The sequence below is a fragment of the Pristis pectinata genome, chromosome 16 (assembly GCF_009764475.1).
Source record: "Pristis pectinata isolate sPriPec2 chromosome 16, sPriPec2.1.pri, whole genome shotgun sequence".
Taxonomy (NCBI): domain Eukaryota; kingdom Metazoa; phylum Chordata; class Chondrichthyes; order Rhinopristiformes; family Pristidae; genus Pristis; species Pristis pectinata.
Window position 1 is genome coordinate 39,377,675 of NC_067420.1, and position 15,589 is coordinate 39,393,263.

At 45.3% G+C, this 15,589-nt stretch overlaps 1 protein-coding gene across 1 annotated transcript in view; it reads left to right on the forward strand.

The window, feature by feature from the left end:
- LOC127579070 (deoxynucleoside triphosphate triphosphohydrolase SAMHD1-like) overlaps positions 1–15,589 on the forward strand; it is a 37,719-nt gene continuing 22,130 nt past the window's right edge. Inside the window, exons 1-8 of the mRNA XM_052031706.1 lie at positions 1–246; positions 963–1,029; positions 2,795–2,864; positions 4,838–4,998; positions 9,227–9,342; positions 10,192–10,262; positions 11,685–11,858; positions 14,457–14,557. Coding sequence (XP_051887666.1) covers positions 60–246; positions 963–1,029; positions 2,795–2,864; positions 4,838–4,998; positions 9,227–9,342; positions 10,192–10,262; positions 11,685–11,858; positions 14,457–14,557 — 947 coding nt within the window. The 5' untranslated portion in view covers positions 1–59. The remainder of the gene's footprint in view (positions 247–962; positions 1,030–2,794; positions 2,865–4,837; positions 4,999–9,226; positions 9,343–10,191; positions 10,263–11,684; positions 11,859–14,456; positions 14,558–15,589) is intronic.

The following is a 15,589-nucleotide window of genomic DNA, read 5'->3' on the forward strand; positions in this document are numbered from 1 at the left end:
CGGCAGCTGGTCTGTGCAAGGGCTGGTCGGCGCACTGCAGCGGGTGTCAGAGGAACAAGATGAACCGGAGCGAAAGCTGCAAGAGACGGAGGTCCTGCACCCCTGATAGAGGGGACGCTGACAGAAGGACCCCCGAGAGGGAAGCTTTGCTGTTTAAAAAATCGAATTTCCACGAATGGGACGTGGAGGATGTCTGCAGCTTCCTGCGGATGCAGGGCTTGGAGAAGTTCGAGCAGTTTTTCAGAGGCAAGTATGGAATCAGAGAAACGTGCAAACCCTTCCCGGCTCTGCCGGCTCGTTGGGAAAAAAGAGCTCTATAGTTCATCCCGATCTTTCCCCGCGAATTTACTCCTCAGAACAGCTCAGCCACATTGCCAAAGACGGGAAGAGTGAGGCACTTCTAAAGAGCTATGGAAATGGATCATTTCCATGTGTTGGTGTGTAAAATCTCGGGCTGGGGATACCCCAGCGAGGCACGCAGAAGTTTGCTCGCCCCGCAGTCATTCCGGGGTACATGTCATTTCTTCCGAAGTCGTCCTCAAAAACCTTGACACTAAACGTGGTGTGTGTAATATTAGTAACATATCCAATGTACTCAGTATGCGTGAACTGCTTATTCGGTATCGCCACTGGAGACAAATGATGCGTGCTTTCCTGCCGGCTTTCACGACTCGATGCTAGGGTAGAGAAGCTTACAGGTAGAAAGTTTAAATTCCTCTTTCAGATTGCTTGCAAAAATCTTGGCCTCGATGCTACTGCTTCTAATTGACAGGGTGCTGAAATCCTTTCTAAAACGCTCTCTGGGACTAAGTGGTATGAGGGAAGGAATGATTCTTACTATTGCTTTCACTTTCGTTTTCTTGTCCGTGTTATGTTTGGTCAATAAAAATGTTCAGATGTTCAACCCACGCGAAGTTTGACTCTTGATGAAGAACAAACATAACAGTCCGCTCTTTCACCAGGTGAGAGATTATCCGGTGCTACCTTGCCCTTTCTGACGAAAGATGATTTGGAACAGTTGGGCGTGAGGTAAGCAGAACCTTGTCTCGGGGGTGCGGTTGGTGGAGGGGGGGGGGTGTGGGTGCGGGAATGAACTGACAGGAGGAACGAGGCTTCAGAGCAGAGGCAGCCAAGGTGTGGGGCAACGGGAAGAAGGGTGGAATTTCTCATCTCTGTGCTCATCTGCACTTGAAGGTTCACAGGTCCCATATTTGTAGATCCAGCAGTTGATCTCCCCACTTCTGCACCATTGCCCACTTCTCTTGATTAAAAGGATGCATGTCAATTTGACACTGCTGTTCACACTTTTGACCAGTGCAAAAGGTTGTGGGTGACCTGTATTAACTATTCTTGCAGGTGGATGTGTCAGTTGCTATGGCACCATGCCAAGAGAAGAAATCTATTGTCTTTGCCCTCAAAACAAAACTCATGAGCTGATCCTTCCCAGTTCTGCTAATGTGCACCGTGATGCTGGTGTCACACCATGGGAATGTTGATACAGTCTGAGTCTGACCACTGCACGAGCAGTGATCCCCACAACTGCGCCACGCCCAGCCCTGTGTCTCTTGTTGTTTCATTCACCAAAATGTTGACACTTACCGTCCCAGACCTCTGCATGACGAAGAAATGTTTCTTCTGCTCTCTGACCATTAATTTTCTGTCCCGTAATCGCAGAGATCAGTGTCCTAGCTACATGTTCTGTTCTATTCTCTTGGCGCGGTTCCACAGGAGCTGTTCTGCAATCACAGGAAACATTGTCTATCTACCTGTTCTGCTTAATTCCTGCCTGTGTTTAATTTGGAAACACTGCTAGTTTTTTTTACAAGTAGTTCTTTTGTTTGCATTTAATCACACCAGGGCAACTTGTACTGGTTGCTACAACAGCCAGTTCTTAAATTGACCTCATTATGTGCTTTGAGCCATTTTGGCAAGCCCTGCTTATTAATAATGTTTGTTTAAACATTTACCGGTCTTGATGATCGGAAACAGACTGCGGTTCTCTCTTAAAGGATTTTTTGTGCTGCTTGGGGTATCACTTTCTGAAGACAAGCTGGTCTCGGGACAGGAGGCTCCATGTACCCATGACCACTTCACATCCGTGGGTACGTGATGTGATATAAACACGCTCTGTGGAGGATCTCGAGGGATGAGTGGCCTCCTCCTGTAGCTCTGAAGGAATGAATGAAAATGTATTGCTGATAGCTTGATGCCTTTGGTGTGATTTGACTCCCTGACTAGTTAAGTTACTAGAACAGTACATAAATAGCTACGAATTAATGATGTATTTAGAGCTGTACGACGTGGAAACAGGCCAACCGTCAAGCACCCATTTACACTGAATCCATATTTTTTCTACACACTTTCTCATCAGTCTTTCCTAGATTTCACTGTCAACCTTTCCCCTAAGGGCAATTTTACCAGAGCCCCTTAATCTATCCACCTGCACATCTTTGGGATGTGGGAAGACACTGGAGCACCCTGAGGGAGCCCACGTGGTTAAAGGGAATGTGCAAACGCCACATAGCACCAGAGATCAGTATTGAACCTGGGTCGTTGGGGCTGTGAGACAGTAGCTCTGCTAGCTTGACTACCCAGAAGCTGTTCCAGGTGGATATTATATGGGTTGTACTTTGCTCTGTATCAGAATCATCGAGTCATGGTTAGTTGCAAGGGCAGTACATAGCTGGGAATTAATGTCGGCTGTTGTGTGGACATACTGTATTTTGCTGTGTATCAGAGTCCCCTCATTACCAGAGAGATGGCTGTATTGGTTGTTGTTTTGTTTTCCATTTAGCACCTTGGGAGATCGAATACATCTCCTCAACTGTATTGATAAGCTCTGGCAGAGCCCGATTGAGGCAAAGGTAAGATAATACCTCTGACAGAGGCATTCAAACATGGCTAGGCTTCCGTTGATTATCACTCGGGTCCAGTCACAGGAGTGTTAAGATATTTTTATCAGTCACATGTACATCAAAACACACAGTGAAATACATTTTTTACGTAGTGTTCTGGGGGCGGCCCGCAAGTGTCGCCACGCTTCTGGCACCAACATAGCATGCCCACAACTTCCTAACCTGTACGTCTTTGTAATGTGGGAGGAAGTAATGCTTAAATGGAAGGAAGCTACTCTGCCTATGCATGTTCAATGGTTACAGGATGTTATATCATTTGAATCTAGAGAAGGTTCACTGTTCAGTTTTTGAATCTAACCTACACTTTCAAACCCTGTGGGGACCCTTTTTTGAATTATTTTCAAAATCTCTGATTTGGGGACTAAAACGCAGATATTGGCTGACCCTGTTACGTTTTAAGGTTTTTCCTTGCTGTTTCTTCTATCTAACAGCTTCGGGTTTTGGTAGTGGGGGTAGATTTTTTTGCTAATAAAATATTTCAATTTTTTCTTCCTTTTATTAACTAACTACTATATGTGATCATTGATTTAGAGTATTGTAATCCTAAGTATGACTTAACACTCTGTATTCAGTAGTATTTTTACTCTCTTTCTTGATGCATGCACTCTATTTTTTTTCATGGATTTAATAAAAATATTATTTAAAGGAATGTGGGAGGAAACCGGAGAATCCGGAGGAAACCCATGCAGACACGGGGAGAACGTATGAACTCCTTACAGACAGCGGCCGGAATTGAACGAGGGTCACTGGCGCTGTAGTAGCGTCACACTAACCGCTAGGCTACGGTGTTGAGGGTTGAAGTGGGTTGGAAGTTGTGAGTGAACAAGGGACTGTTAGGCTGCATTATCCAGTGAAGTTAGAACAGTCAGCAAAAGCAGGGGCTCATTGCTCCAGAGAGGGGGTGGGGGTTGGCAGGTGTCTTGGATGGAGCCTTTACAAATGAAGGGATTTGATAGAGAAGATGTTTCCGTCGGTAGGGGAATTGGACAGTATAGGACCATGGTTATAGGAATGAGGAACAGTGTGGAATGTGGAACCTGTTCCTCCCCAGGAGAGCCGTTATAAAAGTCGACCCGTGCTCTGTAATAAATCAGTCAACAGCAGAACCAAAGAACTTACGATTAATGCTTTATTAGTTTTATGCTAGCGGGAGTAGGGGATACAGAGAAAGAATAAACAGTGTAACCCGAGCTCTGTTCTTATCCCACTCAAAGTTGCCTCGGTTAGTGTGCATCTTTTATACCCACTTCGTGAGAAACCTTTGTGGGAAGTTACACGCACTATGGTAATTGCTTCCAGTAAGCTTCAGCGAAACAAGATCTGTCTAAAATAACTGTCTTCCTTACTCACACCTGGCCCTCACTTCAGCCAGAACTATAATTGCCCCATGGCTGAGGTAATTCTTTACCATGGGAAGAAGCTGACAATGAGAAGGATACTATTAACCTTTACATTGCCAGTTGTTAACCCTTGCATTCCCAGCTATCTTTTGCATCGTGAAACATAGAAACAAAACAGAGAATGTGGGGGGGGGGGGGTAATCTCAGTAGGTCAGGCAGCATCGGTGGGAAGAGAAATAGTCACTGTTTCAGGTCTGCGACCTCGATTTATTTAATGGGAACCTCATAAACACAAAATGGGGGAAAGGTGTACAAGGATTTGCAAAGAGGTTTAGGTGAGGGGGTATATGTGGGGCAGAGACAGCAGGAGTGTTGACAAGGGTCTGTGCTGAAGTATAGAGGCTGATCTGATGGATTTGGTTGAGAAAGAGAGAATTCCAATAACTTCACAATCTTGTATCTACAAGTTTAGCAGAAGAAAACAGAAAATATTGACAGAACTCAACAGGTCAGGCGGTCTCTTGGACAGAGAGACAGAATGGTGCTTTGTGATGTGAGCAGAGACCTTTCAATTCCTTGCAGGTGTTCAACGACCCGATCCACGGCCACATTGAGATGCACCCGCTGCTTGTCCGCATCATAGACACCCCGCAGTTCCAGCGTCTCCGCTTCATTAAGCAGCTCGGTGGGACGTACTTTGTGTATCCTGGGGCTTCCCACAACAGATTTGAGCACTCCATCGGGTAAGAACTTGGGGAGGAGTTCTGGAAGTAAAGTTTAGAAGCAGACTGTGGTGAGTTGATCAGTTTCCACCATGTGAGTCTTCCTCCAAGGTGAAGCCCATCTCCCCACAGTTGAGGGGGTGACTCCAGGCCCCCACACTTGTTAGGAATATGATGGGTCTTCTGGGCTGTGGGAGCTTTGCAACCAAGTCACAGCTCAGTGTCTTGTTGTTGCTGAGGGCCAGGGTACACAGAGGGCAATTTCACTGCTCCCATCTCCCACTACCCCTCACTAACCACTCTAGTTTCTGTAAAGTAGCCTAACAGAACTCTGAGCAAATGCGGCATGAGCCCCTCCTCTGTTCCTTGGTGCTATCAGCCCTGTGTTTGTTCTAATTTGTAAAGAGCCTGATGTTGACTGTGTGTGAAAGTGCACTGTCTGAGTGCCAGTCAGTGACCTGGTCTGACTGGAGTGGGACAAAGACCCACGGGGCAGTGTGGAGCAGACCGGTGAGTGGACAAAGTGCAGAGCTGAGATCAGAACAGAGGAAGTCAGACTCTGAACCCAGCTTTATGTTGAGGCAAGTGTTTATGAAGTTCCCCTTTTCAACGGACCTCTATTCCAGAGAGACTTGGATAAGGCCCTTGTAATCTGAGTTGTCGCACAATTTGCCCTTTTGTCCTTTCATTGTATTAATCATTAGGTTAAATTTGGCATTCACATCAGACCAATTAACTAGTCACATCCTCTCTACTGAGTTGATGTGTGATGGCTCTTTGTTACAACTGGCTGCTTGAAATTGCAGTGACTGAGTGTTCCCTTTGGTGCTCAAACCCTGACCTAGACCCAACTATTTCCAGTATCACATCACCCCGTGACCTGGCATAGCCTGGCCTTAATATAAAATTCTCAACTTGGTTTGCTAATATCTCTATTGCCACGGGCCAGTGTGGAGCAGATGGTGATTGGGCAAGGTGCATAGCTGATGTCAGAACAGAGAAGTGTTGTGACTGTAAACTGAGTCACTGGAGAGACACTAAAGCTGGTTCTCTAGAAGTTTTTATTCATCACAACAAGCAGGCATTCTCCTGGGACCCTCTCAGTAGAGTCTCCCAAACTCGAAGGACATCAAATTTTTATTCTCTTGAGAGCAAAGGTAACAGTAGGTGATCAATACAATTTCAATAGCTACAATGATATTGTTTACTTTAATATTTTGAGTCTGACAGTGCTTCCACTGAGTTACATATCTACAATGGGAGACACCTCTGAGTGTTCAAACACCTTCGCTGGGACAAAGTAATTCACACGGATGGTCTTAAAGCTTCTGAGAATGAGAACCCAGACACCCAACATTAATGCTGTGAGGGCTGACTCTGAGTACACAAATATTCCAACTATTGATCGATTATGCCTGTGACCATGTTTGATGTGCTAAGTGACAATACCTGTCTGGCATGCGAGCTTCCTTGAACTTGGTCAAAATGGTGCAAAAGAACTTAGCCATAGTCCTGGTTTAAGGTAGGCCAATTAACATAACCCCATTGTTTTACACTTGGCTGATGCATATGAGAACGTCTCATGGTCACTTCACTTTGCAAACCATATGTTGAGCAGCCAGCCCCCTGCTGTGGGCCAGCAGTCTGTGCTCTGTACTGGTTGCTTACAAAGCTGTCCTTTTAACTTCAAACTGATTACTACTTGCAATTTGTATTAAGAACTGAAGACTCGTTCTTGTTTGAATTAATTTCTGCTATATTCACGTAATTCCATGACTCCCAAATCCCTAACAAGAAGGGCAGATTCTGAACCCAGCTCTATGTTGACAGTGTTTATGAACTTTCCCTTTTCAATGGTCCTGTATCCTGGAGAGAGTTGGATAAGGCTCTTGCAATCTGAGTTGTTGCATATCTTTCCCTTTTGGCCTTAGATTGTATTAATAGTCACAGAAATGGGCCCTTTAGCCCAACTGGTCCACACTGACTAAGATGCCCGTTTAAGCTAGTCCCATTTGCCTGCATTTGGCCCACATCCTTCTAAACCTTCCCCATCCATGTACCTGTCCAACTGTCTTTTAGATGTTGTTAATGTACCTGCATCAACCACTTCCTCTGGCAGTTTATTCCATGTACTGACCGCCCTCTGGGTGAAAAAGTTGCCCCTCCGGTTCCTGTTAAAGCTCTCCCCTCTCACCCTCAACCTATGCCCTCTAGTTCTTGATTCCCTAACCCTGGGAAAAAGACTGTGTGCGTTCACCCTGTCTATGCCCCTCATGATTGTATACACCTCTGCAAGATCACCCCTCATTCTCCTACGCTCCCATGAATAAAGTCCCCACCTGCTCAACCTCTCCATAGCCATTGGACAAAATTTGGCATTTGCATTAGACCAATTACATAGTCACACCCTCTCTGCTGGGCTGATGTGTGATGGCTGTTATGACTTGCTACTTGACATTTCAATGACTGAGTGTTTATTTGTCTAATGTTGGGGGGCTTGCAGTATATCGTAGACCCCTCTGGTGCTCGGACCCTGACCTAGACCCCACTACTTCGAAGCACCCCTTAATAACCTTCCACCATCTCGTTCAAAATGTCATTTTACTCGCACGGTGTCCCACTCCCCCCATCACCCTCTGTGTGTGAGATCCAAGCATAATTTCATCTTGTTATAACATTCTCGTTTGTCAGTCCTTCCAGGACTGAAATCGCCTCCAGTCACATCTCTCCAGGAACTCCCTTGTCTTTCCTCACCTCTGGTCTCCTCTGGATTCCTTTGCTCTAAGATTAAGTGGCTCTGCCTTTGGCTGCCAAGTTCTAGAGACCTGGAATTCTTTCCCGTAGCCTCTCCACTTTTCTTCTACTTTTTCTCAAGCTGCTCCTTTAAACCTACAGGTGGCAGAGCTTAGTGCCAGATTTGTCTGACTGCTCCCCTGCGAAGTATATCAAGTCTTGCTTAGTTAGCATGTTAGCAGTTAGATTTAATGCAGACTGGGTGAGGTGCCCTGGAAAGTGGCTGTGAATTGATTCCACACTCTTGCCTATCTGAGGTTATTTGTTTATGCACAGTGCAATGCTTTTCCCTAATTTTTTTTCCTTTTGTATATTGATAGGTGAGTTTGCACAAGTTTAGTTAACTGGCTTCCGAAGGCTGATGTCACACGTTTATTTCCAATTTGTTGAAACCTTATGGTGTCATTTTGGCATGGTGGTAGACACTGAGGGAGGGATCTATGGTTTCAAGTCTGCTACAAGAGAATGGAACATTTCCCCAGCGAAGCCAGTGAAATCTGATCCCATCCTTAATGTTAAAAGGGAATTTGGCAGCCACCTTTTGTTGCTTTTGGGGAATGTGGGCACCATTAGAAAGGACAACATTCATTGTCCATCCCTAATTTGTCCTTCAAGACATGGTGGCAATCATTTTGAGCTACCTTATCTCCTTTGAAGAAGATATTCCCACAGTGCTGTTGGGGAGGGAATTTATGAATTTAGCCCCAGTGATGTAATTCCAAGTGAGAGTGGTGTGTCATTTGGAAGTGAACCTGCAGGGTGTGGAATTTCCATGTGCCGACAGTTCTTGGAAGTAGGGATCACTGGTTTGGGATGTACTGTCAGAGTAGCCGAGGCAAGTTGAACATAGTACACAGACTTAAGTGATATATCATCAGTAGTTGTATTAAGTCAAAGATGAGTTTATTGTCTTAAGCACAAGTACATGTATGCACAAGTGCAATGAAAAACTTACTTGCAGCAGCATCACAGGCACAGAGCATCAGATAAGCAGCATTCACAAGAAAAGCATAAATTATACGCAAGGAAGAACACAATTAGAACAAAAAAGATAAAGTCCATTTTAGTGCAAAGCGATCAACGTGGTTGTAGTGTTGCTAAACTGTATTGATTAGGGTTGTGCCGGTTGGTTCAAGAACCAAATGGTTGAAGGAAAGTAGTTGTTCCTGAACCTGGTGGTGTGGGACTTCAGGCTTCTGTACCTCCTGCCCGATGGTAGCTGTGAGAAGATGGCATGGCCTGGGTGATGGGGATCTTTGATGATAGATGTTGCAGCCTTGAGGCGTTGCTTTGTATGTGGAAAAATATGGTGTTAATAAACTGCAGCAGTCTATGACTGGGCAACAATTGGTGCAATGCTTGGATCAACTACAGGCATTTAGGGTCATCAATATTTGAAGGCAGTTGATGAAAGTTCATGCGTCTTTATTTCAATTGTTGTCTCTTTGCCCTGCAGTGTGGCGCATCTGGCAGGAGAACTAGTGAAAGCTCTGTCTGGGCGGCAACCGGAACTTCGGATTAACCATCGGGACATCCTGTGTGTTCAGATCGCCGGACTCTGCCACGATCTAGGTGAGGGAGCAGCTCTGTAGGGGCTGAACTGCCTCACGGGTGAAGGCACCACATGGGCAATGTAGGTGTTGGTGCGGCTCCCTGTTATATTTTTATAAAGTGTGAGTTATTCATTGACTTGGCTCGAAGCAAGCAGGAATGTAAGTTTTCTACCCACAGGGGTTGGTGGTTGGTGGCATCACCCACGGAATGGAAGGTTTTACATTGTGGGGAGATCCATTTTTATTGCCCAGTCATGGGCATTTATGGCACGAGAGTAGGCCATTCAGCCCATTGTGTCCAGGCATGCAAATGAAGAACTGTTCAGTCTAATCTTGCGTCCAGGCTCCAGTCTACGGTTTTGTGGATTCCAATGTTCCAGTGCTTATCCAAGTAAAAACAAGAAGGGTAGTGATTGGAGGCCTTGGTGTTCCTGGGCAAAGTTCAGCCAAGGTTCCTGACTGATATTCAGTCTCCACTGAAGAAAACAATGTGTGCCAAGCAAGGGTAGGATTGGGCAGCAGCATAATGCTGTCCACTGCCAAATATCCTGAAATTTGCTGCAAGGATTTGTTCTTGATGAAACTCTTGGGCAAAGTATCGTAGTTCTGGTGGCTCCTACAATAACACGGGAAGATTTAGTGTCTTTGGCCTAAGGCAAAGATCGTTGAAGAGAAAGACTTCAATCCCAGCATAAAGCTCATGGTCCACCAGGCAGGATGATGCCGGTCCCACTTGAGGCAGTGATCTGGGTTGGCATTCCTGTGTACTGCTGAAGGTGTGTGATGGTTTGTTGATGAGATTTTAATCTGAGCTCTTTCTGCTCACTAGAGTGTCTTTCCATCTTAACACTGATGTTTTGTTTCCCAGGTCATGGGCCATTTTCACACCTGTTTGATGGAAAATTTATCCCTTTGACGCGGAAAGGATTGAAATGGAAGGTGATGCTCTCCGTAGTCTCTGAGTAAAAGAGTGTGTTACAGGAGGTGAGGCAGTGGGCTGGGTGCCAGGATCCCATCAACTGGGGCGGTGACTTTGAGGAAGTTCAGTCAGTGTGAAACTGAAGATTTCGAGAAAACATGTCACAATGACGTTTCTGCCACTTCTGGGTTTGGTATCAGTTTCATTTCTCTTTGCCATTAATATATCGAAGTGTCCCATGTCATCTCAACCCAGTTGCCAGTGAGCATGGGTCAGTGCCATAGAACCTCTTGTGCCATGTAGAAGACATGGTAACATGAAGGCTGGGTTATAGGGCCTGTAATCCAGAGGTTCACAGTGGTGGGAGAATTTAAGAGATGAAATAAATCTGGAATAAAAAGCCAGTGTTAGTCATGGTGACCATAGCCTGACCCATTTGTGACTCTGGAGTAGCAGCGATGTGGTTCTGTTACCTGTGCTCTGGAGAGATTAGCCTTAGTTTTGCCAATCCTCAGAACGGACAGCAGTGGTTTTAGCTGGTGGTTTACCATCACTTTCATGGAACAAGAGCTGGAGTGTAAGATGGGTTCTTTGAAAGTGGGGTCACAACCAGACGGGGTGGTGAGGAAGGCATTGGGCACACTGGCCTTCATTGGTCAGGGCATTGAGTATAGAAGTTGGGACACTATGTTGCAGTTGTACAAGCTGTTGGTGAGGCTGCATATGGAATATTGTGTTCACTTTTGGTCACCCTGCTGTAGGAAAGATGCTATTAAGCTAAAAAGAATGCAGGGGAGACTTACAAGGATGTTGCCAGGAATTGAGGACTTGAGGGGTTGAGTGGCTTGCGACTTTATTTATTGGAGCATAGGAAAATGAGAGACTATCTTATACAGGTGTATAAAATCATGAGAGGCAGAGATAGGGTGAATGCACAGTCTTTTTCCCAGGTGTGGGAAATCAAGAAATATAAGGCATAGATTTAGGACGAGAGGAGAGAGATTTAATAGGAACTTGATGGGCAACTATTTTTTTTAAACACAAGGTGGTATGTATGTGAAATGAGCTGCCAGAAGAAGTGGTTGAGGCAGGTACAATAACAACTTTCAAAAGACAGTTGGACATGTATATGGATAGGAAAGGTTTAGAAGGTTATGAGCCAAATGCTTGCAAATGGGACTAGCTTGGATGGGCATCTTGGCTGCCATGGACCTGTTGGGCCGCATGGCCTGTTTCCATGCTGTATGACTCTATGATAGAACCTGATATTGGGATTGAAGCTGAGTTGCTAGACTTGTGCAGCACACCATTAACTTGCTGTCCATGGGGATGATGGAGTAAAATAAACCTTTGTTTCAGCACAATAAAGTTGTTCATTTTAATTGTTACTCATTTGTGTAGAATGATGACTCTCACTCTCTCCTGATTTGTTATTGGTGTAGCACGAGGATGCTTCGTTAACCATGCTCGATCACTTGATCTCCTCCAATAATTTGAAAGAGGTGCTGCAGAGCTATGGTCTAGTGTTGCCAGAAGACCTGGAGTTTATAAAGGAGCAGATCCGAGGTCCAGCACCAAGCAGTCAAGGAGTGAGTGATGATTCTAAGGGCTCGGCGGTAAGTGGCACCAATGAAATAAAGAACTGGAATAAAAACTGGAAATTTTAACTTGCATCATTGGTTTCTGTTCACCCTAACAAAAGATAGCTAGATGATTGAATTAACTTATTGGGCCCTATTCACTATTATTCATTCATGTGATGTGGCTGTCACTACCAACATTGGACTTGTTGTCCATTATTAGTTGTCCTTGAACTGAGTCAATCTCAGTGGTATGTCTGGAGTCAAACACGGGTCAGACCAAACAAGGAAGGCAGATTTCCTTCCCTGAAGAATCAGTGAACTCGATGGGTTTTTACAACAGCCTGGTGGTTTAATGGTTTTGTGGTAATGCCACAAGTATTTTTAAAATTCCAGATGTATTTAATGTAGTTGAATTTAAGCTCCTCAGTTGTCATAATGGAATTTGAGCTTCTATTTCTGGTTTCTACTCCAATAATTTAATAGTTATGTCACTAATCCCTTCCATCTAGAGCTCTAGCTCCTGTGTGCTACCTGGCAATTCTTGCACATGTGATGTTGTGGATCAAGATAGGCTTTGTTCTGATGGCTTCACAGGTGACAGGTCTGCTGTGGCTTGTCAGTAGATTGCAGGAATGGGTAGGCCAGGAGAGCAAATGACATTCAACCTGAACTGAACTTCTCTAGCCCTGGTAACATTCTTCTAAACCTCCTCTTCACCCTTTAGTGCATTCACATTCCCCCCCTCTATTGCAACCAGAGCTGCACACAGTGCTCAGTGTCCTAACTATAGTCTTGGTGTTTTAAACATGATCTTCCTGCTTTTATTCTGTGCTTCAGTACCCTGTATGCTTTCCTTACCTCCTTCCCTAACCGAGCACGGACCTGTGGCTATGTTCCTCCACAGTCCTTTGCCTTGTTGCCCCCTAATGCTGCTCTGCCATAGTAGGAGTCAAACTCTGGGTCAATAGTTCCGAACTCTCACTGCTGGTCCAGTAACTTGCCACAGAGGTGCATGAGTAGCGTAGTGGTTGAAATCTATTTACCACTTGTGTGCCTCCCTGAGCAGACCACGGTCTCACTGTCAACCATGTCGTGGCCAACTTTTGTTTCCAAGACTTACAAGAAAGGAGCAGGGAATCCAATTGGTTCCTTGCCCTGGATGGGCCAATTGGTCTCCATCTGTGTCAGAAGGATATATGAGAAATAATGATGCTCAGATGGAGGGTTGGGGATGCCCATAAGAACGCAAGGAATTTGGGAAGAGTAGAATGGACCCAGCCCGTTGAACCTGCTCTGCCATTCGAAAATCATGGTTTTTCTTCTCCCTGTTTTCCTCTGTTACTGTATGCTTTAAGACCCAGAAAATATCGATCCCTGTTTTGAATTAACTTGATGGTTGAACACCCCATTTGCTCACTGATAGAGAATTCCAAAGATTCATCACCCCCTGAAGAAATAAACTGGTAAATTGGATGCAACTGCTAACGTGTGTGTGTGTGTGGGGGGGGGGGGGGGGGGTGCGCGGCGGGCTGGCAATGGAAAGGTGCTGTCGTAGGATCGTCACGGAAACGGACTCTATGGCCCATCATGCCCATGACGTCAGTTGGGCCGACCTACACAAATCCCATTTACCTTGCATTAAGTCTATTGCCTCTATGCTTTGAAGTATCCAGATAAGTACTCGAATTACCAATGTCATAAGAGGATCTGCCTCCACCATCTCTTCAGTCAACGCATTCCAGATTCTCACCACCCTTTGAAAAAATTACCCCCAGGTACCTTCTAGACCTCCTACCACTTGTGTTCTTTTGTCTTGGTACTCTCACAGTGGAGAAAAAGATTCTTATTACCTATCACCTATCTATTCCCCTCATAGTTTTATATACCTCTATCAGGTCACCCCTCAGCCTTTGCTCCAGGGAAAACAAACCCAGCCTATCCAGTCTCTACTTGGATCGGAAATGCTTCGATCTGATCAACACCTTCTCCAACACATTCACATTCTTCTTGTAGTGTTGCGACCAGGACTGCACACAATACTTTAAGTATGGCCTAACCAATACTGATTATCCCTAATCAATTGCTGCATTTCCAAGTGAAGATAAATTATGTCCATTAGAATTTTTCCAATAGTTTCCCTACCCACTGGCCTTTAGTTTCCTGGCTTTTCCCTGCTGCCTTTCTTGAATAAACAACATCATTTGCTTTCTTCCAGTCATCAAGTTCTTTACCATGGTTAAGGAAGATGCAAAAATGTCCATCAGGACCCCAGCAATCTCCTGCCTTGCTTCTCATAGTAGTCTATGATACATATCATTAGGCCCTGGGGATTTATCCACCTTTGTGTCCCAAGACAGCTAACAACACCTCTTTAATGCAGGCATGCTCCACAACATCACCTCCTCTTGCCGTGAAGTCTCCCTCTACCATGTCCTTCTCCTTGGTAAATACAGGTGAGAAGTATTCATTTAGGACATCACCCACATCCCTCAGCTCTACGCACAGGTTGCCCCTGGTGTCGCACTCAGTCTGTGTCACGTGGAAGTGATGAGGGAGAGCCCGAGTGGTGGATCTGTCTTCACTCTCCTGTGTGCTGCTTTTATCACTAACTCTGCTATCTCGTCTCTCCAGTGGCCGTACAAAGGCCGTCCTCGGGAGAAAGGCTTTCTGTATGAAATCGTTGCCAACAAGCGAACTGGGATCGATGTCGATAAGTGGGATTATTTTGCCAGGTAAACCTCCCTGTGGTCTTGATCAACTGGTGATGAGTGTTCCATCCTCTGACTTTTCTCTGTGGGAGCTCACCTGGGACATGGGAAAGTTAATTTGAACCAAACTTAATTCTTCCTGCTGAGAGTGCTCTGTGTTTGAAAACCCGAAATGGTCAAGCCTGGTGTGTGTGTGTGTGTGTGTATGTGCCTTTCACTCCGTCTCACACCCACGTGCCTCATTGAACATGCAACCTGCCTATGGTACTCTAGTTTCAAATAATAGCAGTCCATTGACTTTTTTTTTCAAACTAAAGATGGTATTGGTTTATCATTGTCACTTGTACTGAGGTATGGTGAAAACCTGCCTTGCATACTGTTCATACAGATTAATTCATTACAACAGTGCATTGAGGCACAAGGTAAAACAAGAACAGAATGCAGAGTAAAGTGCAACAGCTACAGAGAGAGTGCAGTGCGGTAGACAATAAGGTGCAAGGCCATAACGAGGTAGATTGTGAAGTCAAGAGTCCATCTTATTGTACTAGGGAACTGTTCTAACAGCAGGATAGAAGCTGTCCTTGAGCCTGGTGGTACGTGCTTTCAGGCTTTTGTATCTTCTGCCCGATGGGAGAGTGGAGAAGAGAGAATGTCCGGGGTGGGTTGGGTCTTTGATTATGCTGGCTGCTTTACCGAGGCAGTGGGAAGTGTAGACTGAGTCCATGGAGGGGAGTCTGACTGTTATGATGTGCTGAGCTGTGTCCACAACTCTCTGCAGTTTGTAGCGGTTGGGTGCAGAGCAGTTGCCGTACCAAGCTGTGATGCATCTGGATAGGATGCTTTCTATGGTGCCTCTTAAAAATTGGTGATGTGCCAAATTTGAGCAAGTAGGGGCGCTGGTGAGCTTTCTTGGCCATGATGTCTACGTGGTTGGACTAGGACAGGCTATTGGTAATGATCACTCCTAGGAACTTGAAGCTCTCAACCCTCTTGACCTCAGCACCGTTGATGTAGATGGGAGCATGTGTACTGCCCCAGTAGTGACCATTTCTGTAT